Genomic DNA, 17,509 nt, shown 5'->3' with positions numbered 1-17,509 from the left:
AATTGTATTACTCAGATAAACATAGCAACTATACAGAACAAAAATATAAACGCAACATGCAACAATTTCAAAGATTTTACTGAGATACAGTTCATATGAGGAAATCAGTCAATTGAAATAAATTCATTAGGCCCTAATCTATGGATTTCACATGACTGGGAATACAGATACAGTTGAAGTCAAGTTTACATACACTTTAGCCAAATACATTTAYACTCAGGTTTTCACAATTCCTGACWCTTAATCCTAGTAAAAATTCCCTGTCTTAGATCAGTTAGGATCACCACTTTATTTTAAGAATGTGAAATGTCAGAATAATAGTAGAGAGAATTATTTATTTCAGCTTTTATTTATTTCATCACATTCACACAGATTATTTCACTGTATCACAATTCCAGTGGGACAGAAGTTTACATACACTTAATTAGTATTTGGTAGCATTGCCTTTAAATTGTTTAATTTGGGTCAAACGTTTCGAGTAGCCTTCCACAAGCTTCCCACAATTTCTATAATTTTGAGGTCAGGGCTTTGTGATGGCCACTCCAATACCTTGACTTTGTTGTCCTTAAGCCATTTTGCCACAACTTTGGAAGTATGCTTCGGGTCATTGTTCATTTGGAAGACCCATTTGCGACCAAGCTATAACTTCCTGACTGATGTCTTGAGATGTTGCTTCAATATATCCACATACATTTCCTGCCTCATGATGTCATCTATTTTGTGAAGTGCACCAGGTACACCTCCAATTGACTCAAATTATGTCAACTAGCCTATCAGAAGCTTCTAAAGCCATGACATAATTTTCTGGAATTTTCCAAGCTGTTTAAATGCACAGTGTCACGTTCTGACCTTAGTTTCTTTTTTATGTCTCTATTTTTGGTTTGGTCAGGGCGTGAGTTGGGGTGGGCATTCTATGTTTTGTTCTAMGTTTTGTATTCTGTGTTTGGCCTGGTATGGTTCCCAATCAGAGGCAGCTGTCTTAGGTAGCCTGTTTTCCCACTTTGAGTTGCGGGTGATTGTTTTCTGTTTTGTGTGTATACCTTACAGAACTGTTTTGTTTCGTTCTCTCTCTTTGTTGTTTTTGTCATTTCAGTGTTCAGTTTATTTTATAACATTAAAAATGAACACTTACCACACTGCACCTTGGTCCTCTTCTCCTTCTCCCGACGACGTTCGTGACACACAGTCAACTGAGTGTATGTAAACTTCTGACCCACTGGAATTGTGATACAGTGAAATAATCTGTCTGTAAATAATTGTTGGAAAAATGTATTGTGTCATGCACAAAGTAGATGTCCTAACCGACTTGCCAAAACTATAGTTTGTTAACAATAKATTTGTGGAGTGGTTGAAAAACTAGTTTTAATGACTCCAACTGTAAACTTCCGACTTCAACTGTATGCATCTGTTGGTCACAGATACCTTAAAATAAATGGGCCTAAGGATCTTGTCACGGTATTTCTGTGCATTCACATTGCCATCGATAAAATTTAATTGTGTTCGTTGTCAGTAGCTTATGCCTGCCTATATCATAACCCCACCGCCACCATGGGGCACTCTGTTCACAACATTGACGTCAGCAAACCCCTCGTCCACATGACATCATAAACATGGTCTGAGGTTGTGGGGCCGGTTGGAAGTGCTGCCAAATTCTCTAAAACGATGTTGGAAGCAGCTTATGGTCTCAAAATTGACATTAAATTGTCTGGCAACAGCTCTGGTGGACATTCCTGTAGTCAGTATGCCAATTGCAGGCTCCCTCAACACTTGAGACATCTGTGGCATTGTGTTGTGTGACAAAACTGCACATTAGAGGGGCCTTGTATTGTCCCCAGCACAAGGTGCACCTGTGTAATGATCATGCCGTTTAATCAGCTTCTTGATATGCCACACCTGTCAGGTGGATGGATTATCTTGGAAAAGGAGAAATGCTCACTAACATGGACGTAAATAAATTTGTACACAAAATGTGAAAGAAATAAGCTTTTGTGTATGGAAAATTTCTGGGATCTTTTATTTCAGCTCATGAAACATGGGACCAATACTTCACATGTTGCGTTTATATTTTTGTTCAGTGTAGATAAGCTTAATGAAAGAATGATCGAATTGGAATGTTAGAAAACCATTCAAATTCTGGCTGTCATATCAGTTACTAGTTACTATGTAATTACACAAATACAAGATACATCTAACTGTATGGTATCTGTTAAACTTAATGACATTTTGGTCAATATTTGTGTTGAAGTATATAATAATGTAAACCTAGATTTGGGATTAAGACCTCTCTGTGTTGTGAGTCCTTTAATCCTCCCTCACACCTACTGAACTACTCAAGACATGATTAGTATAACACGGCTTGGTTAAAATGAATGAGGGGACAGCTAGACAGACAAACAAACAGACAGTAATATTCTCTTCCACAGATCATTCCACACCCAATGATGGATTGTACCGGGCACAGAAAGTATTTCGTAAAAATATCATGTCACAGATCCCTCCGGAATGTTCATTACGCACACCTGGCCCCTATTGCCAGGGATTAGTAATTGTATAAGTGTGTCCTTGGTTTACCATTGTCCTGTCGATTATTGTTACTATGTCCGTTGGTGCGTGTGAGTACCTGTGCTGTGTGTTTTGGGCGTTCGTGCCCTTGTGGATTGCGCAGATGATTACGGGTCTCTTCCTGTGTGTTAACCATTGTGCGCGTGTGTTATTTATTCGAGGTACTCCTCGCTCTTTTGTTTTGGGTTTCTACCCTGTGTTTTGTTACATGTTTGGTCTTCGCCCCTGTGCCTTTACACGGCACGCCATAATTTGGGCTTAATAAAAAAAACGATTACGCATTCCTGCGCCTGTCTCCCGATCCTTCATGCCAGCGTGACACATCACCCTATTGGTGCCCTTTGCCACAAATGGGCTGGGCTGGGCTTGGCAGGTAGCAACAGCAGCAATAATACACACTTCACCATGGGAATGTAACAGCACAGCTGAACTGAAGACTTGACTGACGACTTACAGCGTCCCCTGGCGAGAGCGTGCACTCTAACTACATTATGCTGGGAAGAGACATGAGTAAAATAGGATTCCATCATTTTTCAAGGGGAGAGTCAACACTATGTTCATGGGTGTGTTGTCCACAGTACGATTTCCGACAGATGTTGATTGAGTCTGCCATCCGTTGCTTTGACAATTTTGACAGCTCCAGTCATGTTTGTATGTATACCTCTCAGGTTTCTGTACACATGAAGAGATAATGTCCTCTACCAAAAGGTGAGAGGAGGGCCATGTACTTTTCATCAAAGCACTGCACATTCACGTACACCTGGATAATCAGATGCAGGGTCTGGATGTTGTAACTAAACTCCTTTTATTAGTTTCCCACATGTTGACATCTGAAGAATCAGCCCTCTGTTGCCCGTGCCACCATGGAGACAGTGAGAAGTGAGGGTCCATTCATTTTCACTGGGAAGGTAGAGCTGAAATGCACACTAGTGTACCAAACAGAGGCCTCTCGATGCATACACTTCACAAAAATACAAAGTGGCACTGTTGGAAACACACTCAGGTAATACCCAGAGGCCAGAGTCCTTCACATTTGCAACTAAAAGTACATCCCTGAAACTCTGTCCATGGAGAAATCTGATTGTGATGTATTTCTCTTGTCGGTGTAGGAGGTGCATGCCCCCGGGATGGATAGTGGTTCACTACGGATGTAATGGTATCAGAGTTAAATTAAGACATAAATAACTTCAAAGGGCTCTCTAACGTAGGCGTGTACACAGGGGTAAACTGTGGAAGAGATAGACAAATATCTCACCCATTAAGGATAATTACAAAGTTAAAGACTGGGGCTCTGGGACAGGGGTATTGTACTCTAGGAATAGCTGGCCGCTCCCACAGGGTAGACAGAAGTTTACAGAGAGGGAAGTTTGGCTGATGAGAAAATAGGATTAGACACACAATGTCACATAAGGTGATGAGTGGCATTGAAAGAGGTTTAATTTACATTCGGGAGTGAAAAAAATGCTTTCCAATTGGGTGATGTTGCTACTACAAAGACATAACGACAAGCACATTGCCAACGTAAAAATCATGCAGGCCTACTCAGGTAAGTGCAAAAGATAACGTGACTCTTCTTTTGCTCTCTCAAGCTCCTCCTCCTCATTCTTGTCAGTGCTACAGAAGTTTTGTTGAACGTAAAAAACGCACTAAGAATCTGTGATGCCAGGCCGATGATGGTTAATAAATTAAGATAGTTCACTCAGGCCGTTTACCATTGAAAAAAAGCAAGTTCCGGTGTACTTAACTGGGTGTGTCTCCCATAGACAGTAATGCAATAGCAGCTGGGTCTGGTCTACTTAGTTCATTGAAAAAACGGGTGAACAAACAGCGAGTGGGGTGTCTCGCTTCCTATTCCTTCTTTGGCCAGGCTGCGCAGTGTCTGTCTGCCACACTTCCTGAAACACCTGTTTGTCAGTTAGTGGGCACTGGACAGGCACAGCGGAGCAAATGAGTTACACAAAAACATGGACGACGAGTCCCTGGAATGCAACATTTGACCTGACTTTCCAATTTAATCTAATTGTTCTAAACCCCCACCTCATTTTACTAAAATGCTTCGGCAACAACATATGAGTATACGTTTGAACATTGTATTGTTGCTGTATTTAGTGGTTTGTTTTGGTGAGTACAACCCTCTTATTTGTCGAGCTCGTTTTCAATGTCACAGATCGCCGAATTTGCGTTACAAACAAATTAAACAGACATTCGGGTTGTGGGTGTTTTATAGAATCCTGAATTTGTACCCTGTATAATTGTCTAGGCCTACTGTTTTTACCCTACAGACTCATTCATTGTGAATTATTGTTCGAATTATTATAATAAGCCACATGTTTCCCTTTACATTTAACATAATATATACAACATTTTGATTAGGCTACTATGTATCCATTTGTGAATAGTCACTACCAAGTAATTATACTGCATGTTTACAACAAACCAAATTGCTCCTGAGGCCGATGTTCCTTACAACAGGAATGCAGTACCCTGTCATGTGAAATTCATGAGACCCATGGCTTTGACCTTTTCCCTTGTTTTCAATTTCAGACACGTTTTGTTATTGAGCTTAAAGTAGCCTGCGTCCAATGCAAAGCATCCATGATCTATAACTGTGAATATGACTCTTGGGTGAGGTCTATTGACATTGATCAGATTTATATAACAATTCATATTTGGATATTTACTGGTTGGACAGTAGGAGTCATTTCCTGTATGTTAGAGACATATGTGGATAAATGCCAATGGGTTGCCAACTTTCCCATCAACAATTTAAATGTCAACAGCTATCAAGCATCTGCTACTCGAAAGGCTCTTCAGCTTGAAATATTATTATTTATTATATATATATATTTTTTTGCTACCTTGATTATGAGATTAGCTTGTTCACTTTCGGTCCACTTTACAATGAGGTCTTTTTAAATAGCGCAGGATTTCTGTATATTAACCCTATGTAGATCACAGTACTCAGACTGTCGCTGTGTCCATAGAGTTTTTTTTTTTAAGTGTCTGCTTTGGATGTGACCTTCACTTGTCTCTGTGGGGACAGTGTACAAAAGCTTACAGTTTAGTRGGAAGTTACACAACTACACCTTAGCCAAATACATTTAAACTCAGTTTTTCACAATTCATGACATTTAATACTAGTAAAAATGCCCTGTCTTAGGTCAGTTAGGATCACCACTTTATTTAAGAATGTGAAATGTCAGAATAATAGAGAGAATGATTTATTTCAGCTTTTATTTATTTTCATCACATTCCCAGTGGGTCAGAAGTTTACATACACTCAATTAGTATTTGGTAGCATTGCCTTTAAATTGTTTAATTTGGGTCAAACGTTTCGAGTAGCCTTCCACAAGCTTCCCACAATAAGTTGGGTGAATTCTGTCCCATTCCTCCTGACAGAGCTGGTGTAACTGAGTCAGGTTTGTAGGCCTCCTTGCTCGCACACACTTTTTCAGTTTTGCCCACAAATGTTGTATAGGATTGAGGTCAGGGCTTTGTGATGGCCTCTCCATACCTTGACTTTGTTGTCCTTAAGCAATTTTGCCACAACTTTGGAAGTATGCTTGGGGTCATTGTCCATTTGGAAGACCCATTTGCGACCAAGCTTCCTGACTGATGTCTTGAGATGTTGCTTCAATATATCCACATAATTTTCCTGCCTCATGTTGCCATCTATTTTGTGAAGTGCACCAGTCCCTCCTGCAGCAAAGCACCTCCATAACATGATGCTGCCACCCCCATGCTTCACGGTTGAGATGGTGTTCTACGGCTTGCAAGCATCCCCCTTTTTCCTCCAAACATAACTGTGGTCATTATGGCCAAACAGTTCTATTTTCAGACCAGAGGACATTTCTCCAAAAAGTACGATCTTTGTCCCCATGTGCAGTTGCAAACTGTAGTCTGTCTTTTTTATGGGGGTTTTGGAGCAGTGGCTTCTTCCTTGCTGAGCGGCCTTTCAGGTTATGTCGATATAGGACGTGTTTTACTGTGGATATAGATACTTTGGTACCTGTTTCCTCCAACATCTTCACAAGGTCCTTTGCTGTTGTTCTGGGATTGATTTGCACTTTTTGCACCAAAGTACGTTCATCTCTAGGAAACAGAACACGTCTCCTTCCTGAGCGGTATGATGGCTGCATGGTCCCATGTTGTTTATACTTGGATACTATTGTTTCTACAGATGAATGTGGTACCTTCAGGCGTTTGGATATTGCTCCAAAGGATGAACCAAACTTGTGGAGGTCTACAATTTTTTGGCTGATTTATTTAGATTTTCCCATGATGTCAAGCAAAGAGGCACTGAGTTTGAAGGTAGGCCTTGAAATACATCCACAGGTACACCTCCAATTGACTCAAATGATGATAATTATCCTATCAGAAGCTTCTAAAGCCATGACATCTTTTTCTGGAATTTTCCAAGCTGTTTAAAAGAACAGTCAACTTAGTGTATGTTAACTTCTGACCCACTAGAATTGTGATACAGTGAAATAATCTGTCTGTAAAGAATTGATGGAAAATTACATGTGTCATGCACAAAGTAGATGTCCTAACCGACTTGCCAAAACTATAGTTTGTTAACAAGACATTTTTGGACTGGTTGAAAAACTAATTTTAATGACGCCAACTTAAGTGTATATAAACTTCTGACTTCAACTGTATCTACTTGCTCCAAGGCAGAAGAATTGTTATGTACTGTTGAAATCTGAATCTCTGAATCACATGCAGACCTACAGTGTGCTGTATGTTAAATGATACGTTTTGCATTTCCCTGTGTGGGTTGGAATTCACATGGAAAATACAGTATTGAATCTTTGGGGGTGTGCCTGTTTTGAAATATATCACACATTATTTAAATCTTTTGTCTTTTWAAAAATATTTTTTACATTGCACAATGTCTGCATTGGCGACGCTCGTCACAAGGAATACTACTACTGTAGGCTGTGTTGTTATTGCCATGTTTGCTGATAGTTGATGGAAAGAAAAACAGCTTTTGTTGTTTGCTTGCCAATCCAGGAAGTGGTAGACTATTTTACATGTGCCACTTGTACATACACTTGTTATGGATATCGTTAGAAAATCAGCTCCTCCTCAATTTCTACACATTATACAACGGGTGTGCAGTGCTTGTTTCGTAGGCATGTTCTAGGCAGAACAGCTATTAAATGGTTGAGATTTTGATTAATTGCTTGGAATGCTTGTGGTTGTTATGTCTGTATGTTGCCAATGCCAGACTCTCAATGTCAATGAAAAGATAACAAGGAAAGAGAGAGAACTAGGACACTGTTACTGCTATTCTTGAGTCGTCTGGTAGTCTTGTTGTCAGATGTTGCCAGGGAAACAATGTCTCCCATGGAAAATGCATTAGATTGTGTAATTCCAATTAATGGCAGGCAGTGTACAGACGTTTTAATGTTGCCATCTGGGTACTGGGTTAATACTGGGTCAACAATGTGGGCCTTTAGGGGTACCTTTGACATTGTGATTTATATGCAATTGTAAAATGAGACCTTTAGATTTATTCTGTTTATTTTTGTTTTATTTATATGAACTACTTTTCTTCCAAATGATTAATCTTTTGACTGTCACAGTGTATTTTGTTCCCAACTGGATTTCACTCAAAAGTCTGTACAATTGTCTGCCCTTCCTCCTCCTGAATGTGTCTTCCTCATCTGACCACCTCACCCTTCCTGCTGTCTCCCTCAGTGCTGTGCCCTGTGTCAGGCATAACAGTGAGCTCCCCTGCGGAGGTCCATTCTGTGAGGGGTGATGCCGTCACCCTGACTTGCACCTTCACCTCTACCAGCCGAGCCACCAGCCGTATGTCAGTGGACTGGTCCTACAGGCCCCAGACCGGAGGCCCTCCGCATGCAGTAAGTACCCATGAATCAGTATATTGAGTTGATTGATAATAAAGCGCACATTGAATGAAGAATTACTGTGCTTTTACTCCCTGGCATGGCTGCCGCCGGCCCTCCCATCCCAATACATTGACTTGAATTGTGATGCCCGTTAGAGTAATTATATTTCTATGGTACACTTAACCCCTGGAAATATGACTCAGAGACCCCAGGCAGTTAGGGGCAGGAATCAGGATCACTCTTCTACATCTTGGTGATGTGGTAAATGTATGTTAAGTTGCGGTCAGGTCTCCGACACCAAAGCTCCCCTAGATCCAATTTCCTTGTCGATACTCTTAGCAGCTGACCGCGTACATTTTTAATTCCATTTGGAGGGCCGATAATGTATACGCTATGTAGTTGTTGGCGTATCATATCCTATAGGAGCACTCAGCGCTAATGTGCTGCGGCTCCCTTGATGAGGTGATAGGAGCTGTTGGTTTAGTCATTAAGATGTAGTAGTCAGGCCTACTGCTGTGTCAGTGTCAGCAGATAGTGTGGGCTGTTATGTCACTAACACAAACTCTTCATCCTAGGTGTGTGTCGGCTGTATAAGCATAGCAGGGTTTGGTTTAAATTCCTTATTTACTCGAACAAGTTTGTTCTGTGCAACTATAGATGGATAAGGAAACGTGTATAACTTTTTGCCGCATAGCCCAACAGAGCTAGCCAACACAACAGGGCTAGCCAACACAACAGGGCTAGCCAACACAACAGGGCTAGCCAACACAACAGGGCTAGCCAACACAACAGGGCTAGCCAACACAACAGGGCTAGCCAACACAACAGGGCTAGCCAACACAACAGGGCTAGCCAACACAACAGKGCTAGAGAGTGAATCTGTCTCTCATAGTACATTTATTTCCATCCAATTTCATTATTGGATTCGGACACATTTATTGCCACAATCGTATATCAAAAGGCACTGTGAATAAGTATTTGAAAACTCAATCAGAAATATAATTTATCAGCCAATGCTTGAGAACTATGAATTGGTGGTGTGCTTCAGTCTCCCTGCATAATTATCAATATCTTGATGAGAATGAATTTCCAGGGTTGAAAAGGCAGCTCAAAATGTCCAACGATTAAATCACATATCCGTAGCAGCGGATAGCAAGGAAGGACTTGGATGGCTTGTGATTAAATTCCTCTGAATGACTCTGAATGAACACCTCCAGTCAATCAATGTCCTGTATAAGTCATGAGCAAATCAATTCAATATCCATTTTGATGGCCATGATCCACCAGGTTTTTATTCGGTGAGTCACTACCGTTACGGTACCCACAAAGCTTTGAACCACAGACCCTAACATTTGAACCCCGAGAGACGGTTTCCCGGACCCAAATTAGTCCTGGATTGAAAATCATTCAATGATGATTCTACATTGAAAGTGAGTTTTAGTCCAGGTCTAGCTTTAATCTGGGTCTGGCTCTGAATGTTTCAGAGATACTTGGCTAGTTGTAACCTGTCTGAGTTAGGCCTAAGTATCTGTCTGGGTTGACTGGGTGCAGTCTCAGCTCTATGGCTGTCTGAACTGAAGTGCCTCCTGGAGAGCCCAGCCCATACAGAGCTATAAAACAATATATCTGCTAAGCACCATTGATTGTTAACAGGCCTGCTGTGTGTTGGTTTTTCTGTATATTTTCTTGTGCCGTTTATTCACTATATGTAATTTGTTTTCTTCGATGTGGCTCTTTGACACTTCTTATTGTCTATTTGTCGGTGTGTTGCCGTCTGATGAGTAAAGCCCTATTTTAGCTTCAACTTTATTCAAACCCCTTTTTGAAACCATTCCCAGCCTTCTACCCCTGCTACTTTTCGAAACGCGGTCATGGTTAGTGTGATTGATGCAGTATTTCTGTTGTCTGTGTCTTGTAAAGTGGCTCTGTTGTTGCCACGGTCTGAGTAACACTGTCCTAACCCTATGCCCAGAGTCATCACAATCTCTCCTCTTTGTTCCCCAGTTCTTCCACTTCTCCTCTCTGGCGTTCCCTCCGCAGGACGGCCAGTTTAACGGGCGCGTGAAGTGGCTGGGCAGCCCGGCCCGGGGCGACGCCTCCATCCAGCTCCTCAACGCCTCCCTCAGCGACAACGGCACCTACACCTGCTCTGTCAGGAACCCCCCCGACGTTCACGGATTCCCCACCTCACAGACCGTCCTCACCGTGACGCCCAAAGGTGAGGCAATTCCTCAGAGAAATGTATATTTAGGGCCAAATTCTAAGTTGAGATGGGTGCATGTGAATCATGTACTGATGTTAATAGGACTATTGAGAAAATGTTCCAGTAAGAACATTTGTGTGCGTCTCAAGTCAGAATTTGTCCCGTAATTGAGAGGCAGGAGTTTAAGATTTGTTAGTAAAGGTGATTGTGGGTTCACCCTGTTGACCTTAGGAATGATGACGTGTAGAACATGACTGTGTGGGAATTGTGGCACTGGGGAGATTTACGACTCATTGGGCAGTAAAACCTACCTCGTGTTCAATGCTGGTATGGTCGGTCACATTTATATGATGCCTTTTCGAATACTTATAGATTTCAGTACACATAGTCACATTTTTTACAAAGCTAAAACAATCCATCTTTTAGAAGCTTTTGAGGACAGGATGCAGATTTATTTTACGGGTTTATTTAAGCAATTGCACACGAAGGCATGCTAAACTACCTTTTTAGTACGGCTGTGTTGCGATCGTAGGTACAAGGCGGATCTCGTAACTAAAGAGATTAAGGAATCTTTACCGTCTCCACTTTGCGCTGACACTGAGTGTGTATGTAGTTATGATGAACCCTCTCCTCTCCACAGTGCTCGCGGTTCACTTCTCGGACGTGGCGGTGCTTTTAGCCTTCATCCTGCTTCCTTCCGCCACCATCACGCTGGCTCTGCTGGGTCGCATGTGCTGCCCTCTGAGGGACAAGAGCCAGGCCCAGGGTTACCACTCCCCTATTGAGGTCACACCTGGGTGAGTAGATTTACTCCTCAATCAGTGCACCAGTTCTTCAGGGCCTCCTGGACATATGGCTTTAAAGAAGTGATATGGTTTTGGAAAAGAGAGCCCCCATCGCTGACTTGCTGAGTGGACACTATGGCTTTTTCTCAATGAATCTTTCCTTGATTCCTTTCGTCCTCTCTCCTCGCCTCCTTCTCAAAATGCATTGGGGAAGAGGGTCCGAGGGGAGGGACAGTGGACCTTCTCCTCCAATACGATTGAAAAGAAGCCGAGCAGAGATGATGCGAGGAATCAAGGAAAGATCAATTGAGAAACGACCTTGAGCCCGTATAGCAAATTGCTACTGCTGACTGTTTTGTGATTTGACCAATTTGAACACTACCATCTTTTTGACAGAGAGGAGCCTGGCTTCAAGCAGATCCACAGCAAGGAGAAAAACACGACATGCTGCCACATATATTTTCTGGTATGGCATGTTTCTTTTTGCTTATGAATTAGTTAGGGGCACATGTCTCGCCCGATCAATTATCAAATCAAATTGTTTTGGTCACATGCGCCGAATTCAACAGGTGTAGACCTTACAGTGAAATGCTTACTTACAAGCCCTTAATTAACCAACAATGCAGTTTTAAGAAAAAATAAGTGTTAAGTAAAAAAGAACAGTATCAAATAATTAAAGAGCAGCAGTAAAATAACAATAGCGAGGCTATATACATGGGGTACCGGTACCGAGTCAATGTGCGGGGGCACCAGTTAGTCAAGGTAATTGAGGTAATATGTGCATGTAGGTAGAGTTAAAGTGACTATGCATAGATAATAATCAGAGAGTAGCAGCAGTGTAAAAGAGGGGGGTAATGCAAATAGTCTGGGTAGCCATTTGATTAGCTGTTCAGGAGTCTTATTGCTAGGGTGAAGAAGCTGTTAAGAAGTCTTTTGGACCTTGACTTTGCGCTCCGGTACCGCTTGCCATGAGGTAGCAGAGAGAACAGTCTATGATTAGGGTGGCTGGAGTCTTTGACAGACACCGCTTGGTATAGAGGTCCTGGATGGCAGGAAGCTTGGCCCCGGTGATGTACTGGGCCGTACGCACTACCCTCTGTAGTGCCTGGCGGTCGGTTTCCGAGCACTTGCCATACCAGGCAGTGAAGCAACCAGTCAGGATACTCTCGAAAGGTGCAGCAATATAATTTTTGAGGATCTGAGGACCCATGCCAAATCTTTTCAGTCTCCTGAGGGGGAATAGGCATTGTCGTGCCCGCTTCACGACTGTCTTGGTGTGCTTGGATGATGATAGTTTGTTGGTGATGTGGACACCAAGGAACTTGAAGCTCTCAACCTGCTCCACGACAGCCCTGTCGATGAGAATGAGGGCGTGCTCAGTCCTCCTTTTCCTGTAGTCCACAATCATCTCCTTTGTCTTGATCATGTTGAAGGATAGGTTATTGTCCTGGCACCACACGGCCAGGTCTCRGACCTCCTCCCTATAGGATGTCTTATCGTTGTCGGTGATCAGGCAACTGATCAGGCCTGATCACCGACAACGATGAGACATCCTATTGGTGTCCACACTGTTGTGTCATCGGCAAACTAAATGATGGTGTTTGAGTCGTGCCTGGCCATGCAGTCATGAGTGAACAGGGAGTACAGGAGGGGACTGAGCATTCACCCTTGAGAGGCCCCCGTGTTGAGGATCAGTGTGGCGGCTGTGTTGTTACCTACCCTTACCACCTGGGGGCGGCCGGTTAGGAAGTCCAGGATCCAGTTGCAGAGGGAGGTGTTTAGTCCCAGGGTCCTTAGCGTAGTGATGAGCACTATGGTGTTGAATGCTGAACTGTAGTCAATGAATAGCATTCTCACATAGGTGTTCCTTTTGTACAGGTGAGAAAGGGCAGTGTGGAGTGCAATAGAGATTGCATCATCTGTGGATCTATTGGGGCGGTATGCAAATTGAAGTGGGTCTAGGGTTTCTGGGATAATGGTGTTGATGTGAGCCATGACCAGCCTTTCAAAGCACTTCGTCTTACAGACATTAGTGCTACGGGTCAGTAGTCATTTAGGCAGGTTACCTTCGTGTTCTTGGGCACAGGGACTATGGTGGCCTGCTTGAAACATGTTGGTATTACAGACTCAGTCAGGGACAGGTTGAAAATGTCAGTGAAGGCACTTGCCAGTTGGTCAGCGTATGCTCAGAGTACACATCCTGGTAATCCGTCTGGTACTGCGGCCTTGTGAATGTTGACCTGTTTAAAGGTCTTACTCATATCTGCTACGGAGAGCGTGATCACACAGTCGTCCGGAACAGATGATGATCTCATGCATGTTTCAGTGTTACTTGCCTCGAAGCAAGCATAGAAGTAATTTATCTCGTCGGGTAGGCTCGTGTCACTGGGCAGCTCGCGGCAGGGCTTCCCTTTGTAGTCTGTAATAGTTTGCAAGCCCTGCCACATCCGACGAGCATCGGAGCCGGTGTAGTACAATTCAATCTTAGTCCTGTATTGACACTTTGCCTGTTTGATGGTTTGTCGGAGGGCATAGTGGGAGTTCTTATAAGCATCTGGGTTAGAGTCCCGCTCCTTGAAATCGGCAGCTCTACCCTTTAGCTCAGTGCGGATGTTGCCTGTAATCCATGGCTTCTGATTGGGGTATGCACGTACAGTCACTGCGGGGACGACGTGATCGATGCACTTATTGATGAAGCCAGTGACTGATGTGGTGTACTCCTCAAAGCCATCGGAAGAATACCGGAACATACTCCAGTCTGTGCTAGCAAAACAGTCCTGTAGCTTAGCATCTGCTTCATCTGACCGCTTTTTTTTACTGACCGAGTCACTGGTGCTTCCTGCTCCTGAATCAGGAGGAAAGGATTATGGAAGAACATCCCCACAGCATGATGCTGCCACCACCATGCTTCACTGTCGGGATGGTGTTTTTCGGGTGATGAGAGGTGTTGGGTTTGCGCCAGACATAGAGTTTTCCTTGATGGCCAAAAAGCTCAATTTTAGTCTCATCTGACCAGCGTACCTTCTTCCATATGTTTGGGGAGTCTTCCACATGCCTTTTGGCGAACACCAAACGTGTTTGATTATTTTTTTCTTTAAGCAGTGACTTTGTTCTGGCCACTCTTCTGTAAAGCCCAGTTCTGTGGAGTGTACGGCTTAAAGTGGTCCTATGGACAGATACTCCAATCTCCGCTGTGGAGCTTTGCAGCTCCTTCAGGGTTATCTTTGGTCTCTTTGTTGCCTCTCTGATAAATGCCCTCCTTGCCTGGTCTGTGAGTTTTGGTGGGCGGCCCTCTCTTGGCAGGTTTGTTGTGGTGCCATATTCTTTCCATTTTTTAATAATGGATTTAATTGTGCTCCGTGGGATGTTCAAAGTTTCTGATATTTTTTTATAACCCAACCCTGATCTGTACTTCTCCACAACTTTGTCCCTGACCTGTTTGGCGAGCTCCTTGGTTTTCATGGTGCCGCTTAGTGGTGTTGCAGACTCTGGGGCCTTTCAGAACATGTGTATATATACTGAGATCATGTGACACTTAGATTGCACACATGTGGACTTTATTTAACTAATTATGTGACTTCTGAAGGTAATTGGTTGCACCAGATCTTTTTTAGGGGCTTCATAGCAAAAGGGTGAATACATATGCACGCACCACTTTTCCATTAGTTTTTTCCCCCTTCATTTCACTTCACCAATTTGGACTATTTTGTGTAGTCCATTACATGAAATCCAAATAAAAATCAATTTAAATMACAGGTTGTAATGCAACAAAATAGGAAAAAACGTCAAGGGGGATGAATACTTTTGCAAGGCACAGTACGTGCTCGTAGTTCATCTATTTTATTATCCAGTGATTGTACGTTGGGTACTAGGATCGATGGTAAAGGCAGATTACCCACTCGCTGTCGGATCCTTAGAAGGCACCCAGACCTACGTCCCTGATATCTCAGTCTCTTTCTCCTGCGAATAATGGGGATGAGGGCCTTGTCTGGAGTAAATTATTTGCGTCCGACTCGTTACAGAAAAAAAAGTATTCTTCCAGTACGGGGTGAGTAACCGCTCTCCTGATATCTAGAATCAATTTTTTGGTCATAGGAGACGGTGGCAGAAACATTATGTACAAAATAAGTTACAAATAACGCAAAAAAAACACACAATAGCACAATTGGTTAGGGGACCGTAAAACGGCAGCCATGTCCTCCTGCGCCATTATAGCATACTCTAAATGTAGTTTATGTCTGACAATTTGAGATGTCAATTAAATATTTATCTGTTACCCCACTTCCTGTCTCTAGGATTCCGACTATGAGGATTACTACGTCCACAAAGAGAGGCCTCCGGCTCAGGGAGAGACCATGGCCGAGTCTCAGTGCTAGAGATCCCTGGTGGCGGTGGTCTGTAAGAACAGCAGAACAGGAATTCTCACTCACACTGTTCAAAATGCCAAGATTCCTGGACTTGGCTCTGTGGACGGGGCAGTCTCTCACACTCACCTCCCTTCTCTCATGGCTTGTCCACAGCTGATTCCGCTGGTGGGATAAATGTGAATCCTGTGCCAGACACACACACACACACACATACGTTTAGCACTATACTCTAAACATTTCTGGATGGATTTTCTTATTATGAAGGAGATGCATATATTAAGTTATTGTCTGCTTTATAACTTTGGAAATGTTGAATCATTGTATTTGTACAGCTATTATGACCGTTTTTTTTAAGTATCGGTCTTCATGGAATCTATTGCTAGAATTGTAGTTAATCTTTACCTGTGGTTACATCTGCTTCATTGAGGTCAATTAAGATTGTTTTAAACATGTCTTTAGAGTTAGTGTTACATTTGAACCCGTTGGTATAACTACATTCAGGAGTGGACATATTATGACCTCACATTCTGATGTTGAATGAATTTACAGGATTTGATTTACATGTTAGAATTGGGATGTACAGTGTAGTGAATGTTGTTGAATGCATGCATGTGCAAAATGTATTATAATTCTGCTTAATAAAATACATAAATGTTCTTGTCCGTTGGTAAAATGGTTAGTCCAGTTACCATGTAAGTTGAACTACAGCACATTTTCAATAATGGTGGTCTTTAAACCTAATCTGACTTAAACACGGGCACCCATGTTGTTTGAAATCGCCATTCATGTTGCTGGTGTGAACTACACTGAACAAAAATATAAACGCAACATGTAAAGTGTTGGTCCCATGTTTAATGAGTTGAAATAAACGATCCCAGAAGTGTTCCATATGCACAAAACGCTTATTTCTCAAAGATATTGTGCCTGAATTTGTTTACATCCCTGTTAGTAAGCATTTCTCCTTTGCCAAGATAATCCATCCACCTGACAGGTGTGGCACATCAAGAAGCTGATTAAACAGCAAGTTTAACAGCTGCCAAGTTGGTGGGCCTATGCCCTCCAAGGCCCACCCATGGATGCCCCCCTGCCTAGACATGTGAAATCCATAGATTAGGGCTTAGTGAATTTATTTAAATTGACTGATTTCCTTATATGAACTGTAACTTGTTAAAATCTTTGAAATTGTTTCATGTTGCGTTTATATTTTTCAGTATAATAACCAATAGCATTTCAATAAATAGCTTGTCAGATTCATTTTCTCAGTCCAATTGATTTTGTCGTTTCCTCCTAAATTATACAATAAGGTGAAATAATTGTTATTTCTACCTCGTTTGAACTACCGTGGCAACACATTTGTGTAGGATTCAGTGATTTCATATACATCTAGAACCACCACTGGGTTTATGATATTGAGTGTAACTGTAATATTACAGTTTGAACATCTTGAAGAACAATCTGGCCTTGATGGCCATGTACTCTTATAATCTCCACCCGGCCCTGCCAGAAGAGGACTGGCCACCCCTCAGAGCCTGGTTCCTCTCTAGGTTTCTTCCTATGTTCCTGACTTTCTATGGAGTTGTTCCTAGCCACCATGCTTCTACATCTGCATTGTTTGCTGTTTGGGGTTTTAGGCTTGGTTTCTGTACAGCACTTTGATATCTGCTGATGTAAAAAGGGCCTTATAAATACATTTGATTGATTGATTGATTCAGTCCAAATACTAATAATAGATTG

General features: G+C 42.4%; 1 protein-coding gene across 1 annotated transcript; it reads left to right on the top strand.

The window, feature by feature from the left end:
* Window positions 1-4,459: 4,459 nt before the first annotated feature.
* LOC111949913 (myelin protein zero-like protein 3) lies at window positions 4,460-16,661 on the top strand. Its single transcript, XM_023967252.2, has 6 exons — window positions 4,460-4,683; window positions 8,266-8,432; window positions 10,425-10,638; window positions 11,264-11,420; window positions 11,805-11,874; window positions 15,704-16,661. The coding sequence occupies exons 1-6, from the start codon at window positions 4,614-4,616 to the stop codon at window positions 15,782-15,784; spliced, it is 759 nt and encodes a 252-aa protein (XP_023823020.1). The 5' UTR covers window positions 4,460-4,613; the 3' UTR covers window positions 15,785-16,661.
* Window positions 16,662-17,509: the final 848 nt, after the last annotated feature.

This window comes from Salvelinus sp. IW2-2015, linkage group LG22, assembly GCF_002910315.2.
Source record: "Salvelinus sp. IW2-2015 linkage group LG22, ASM291031v2, whole genome shotgun sequence".
Classification (NCBI taxonomy): Eukaryota; Metazoa; Chordata; class Actinopteri; order Salmoniformes; family Salmonidae; genus Salvelinus; species Salvelinus sp. IW2-2015.
Note: the sequence above shows the minus strand (reverse complement) of the source record. Positions and strands in the feature narration are given on the sequence as shown.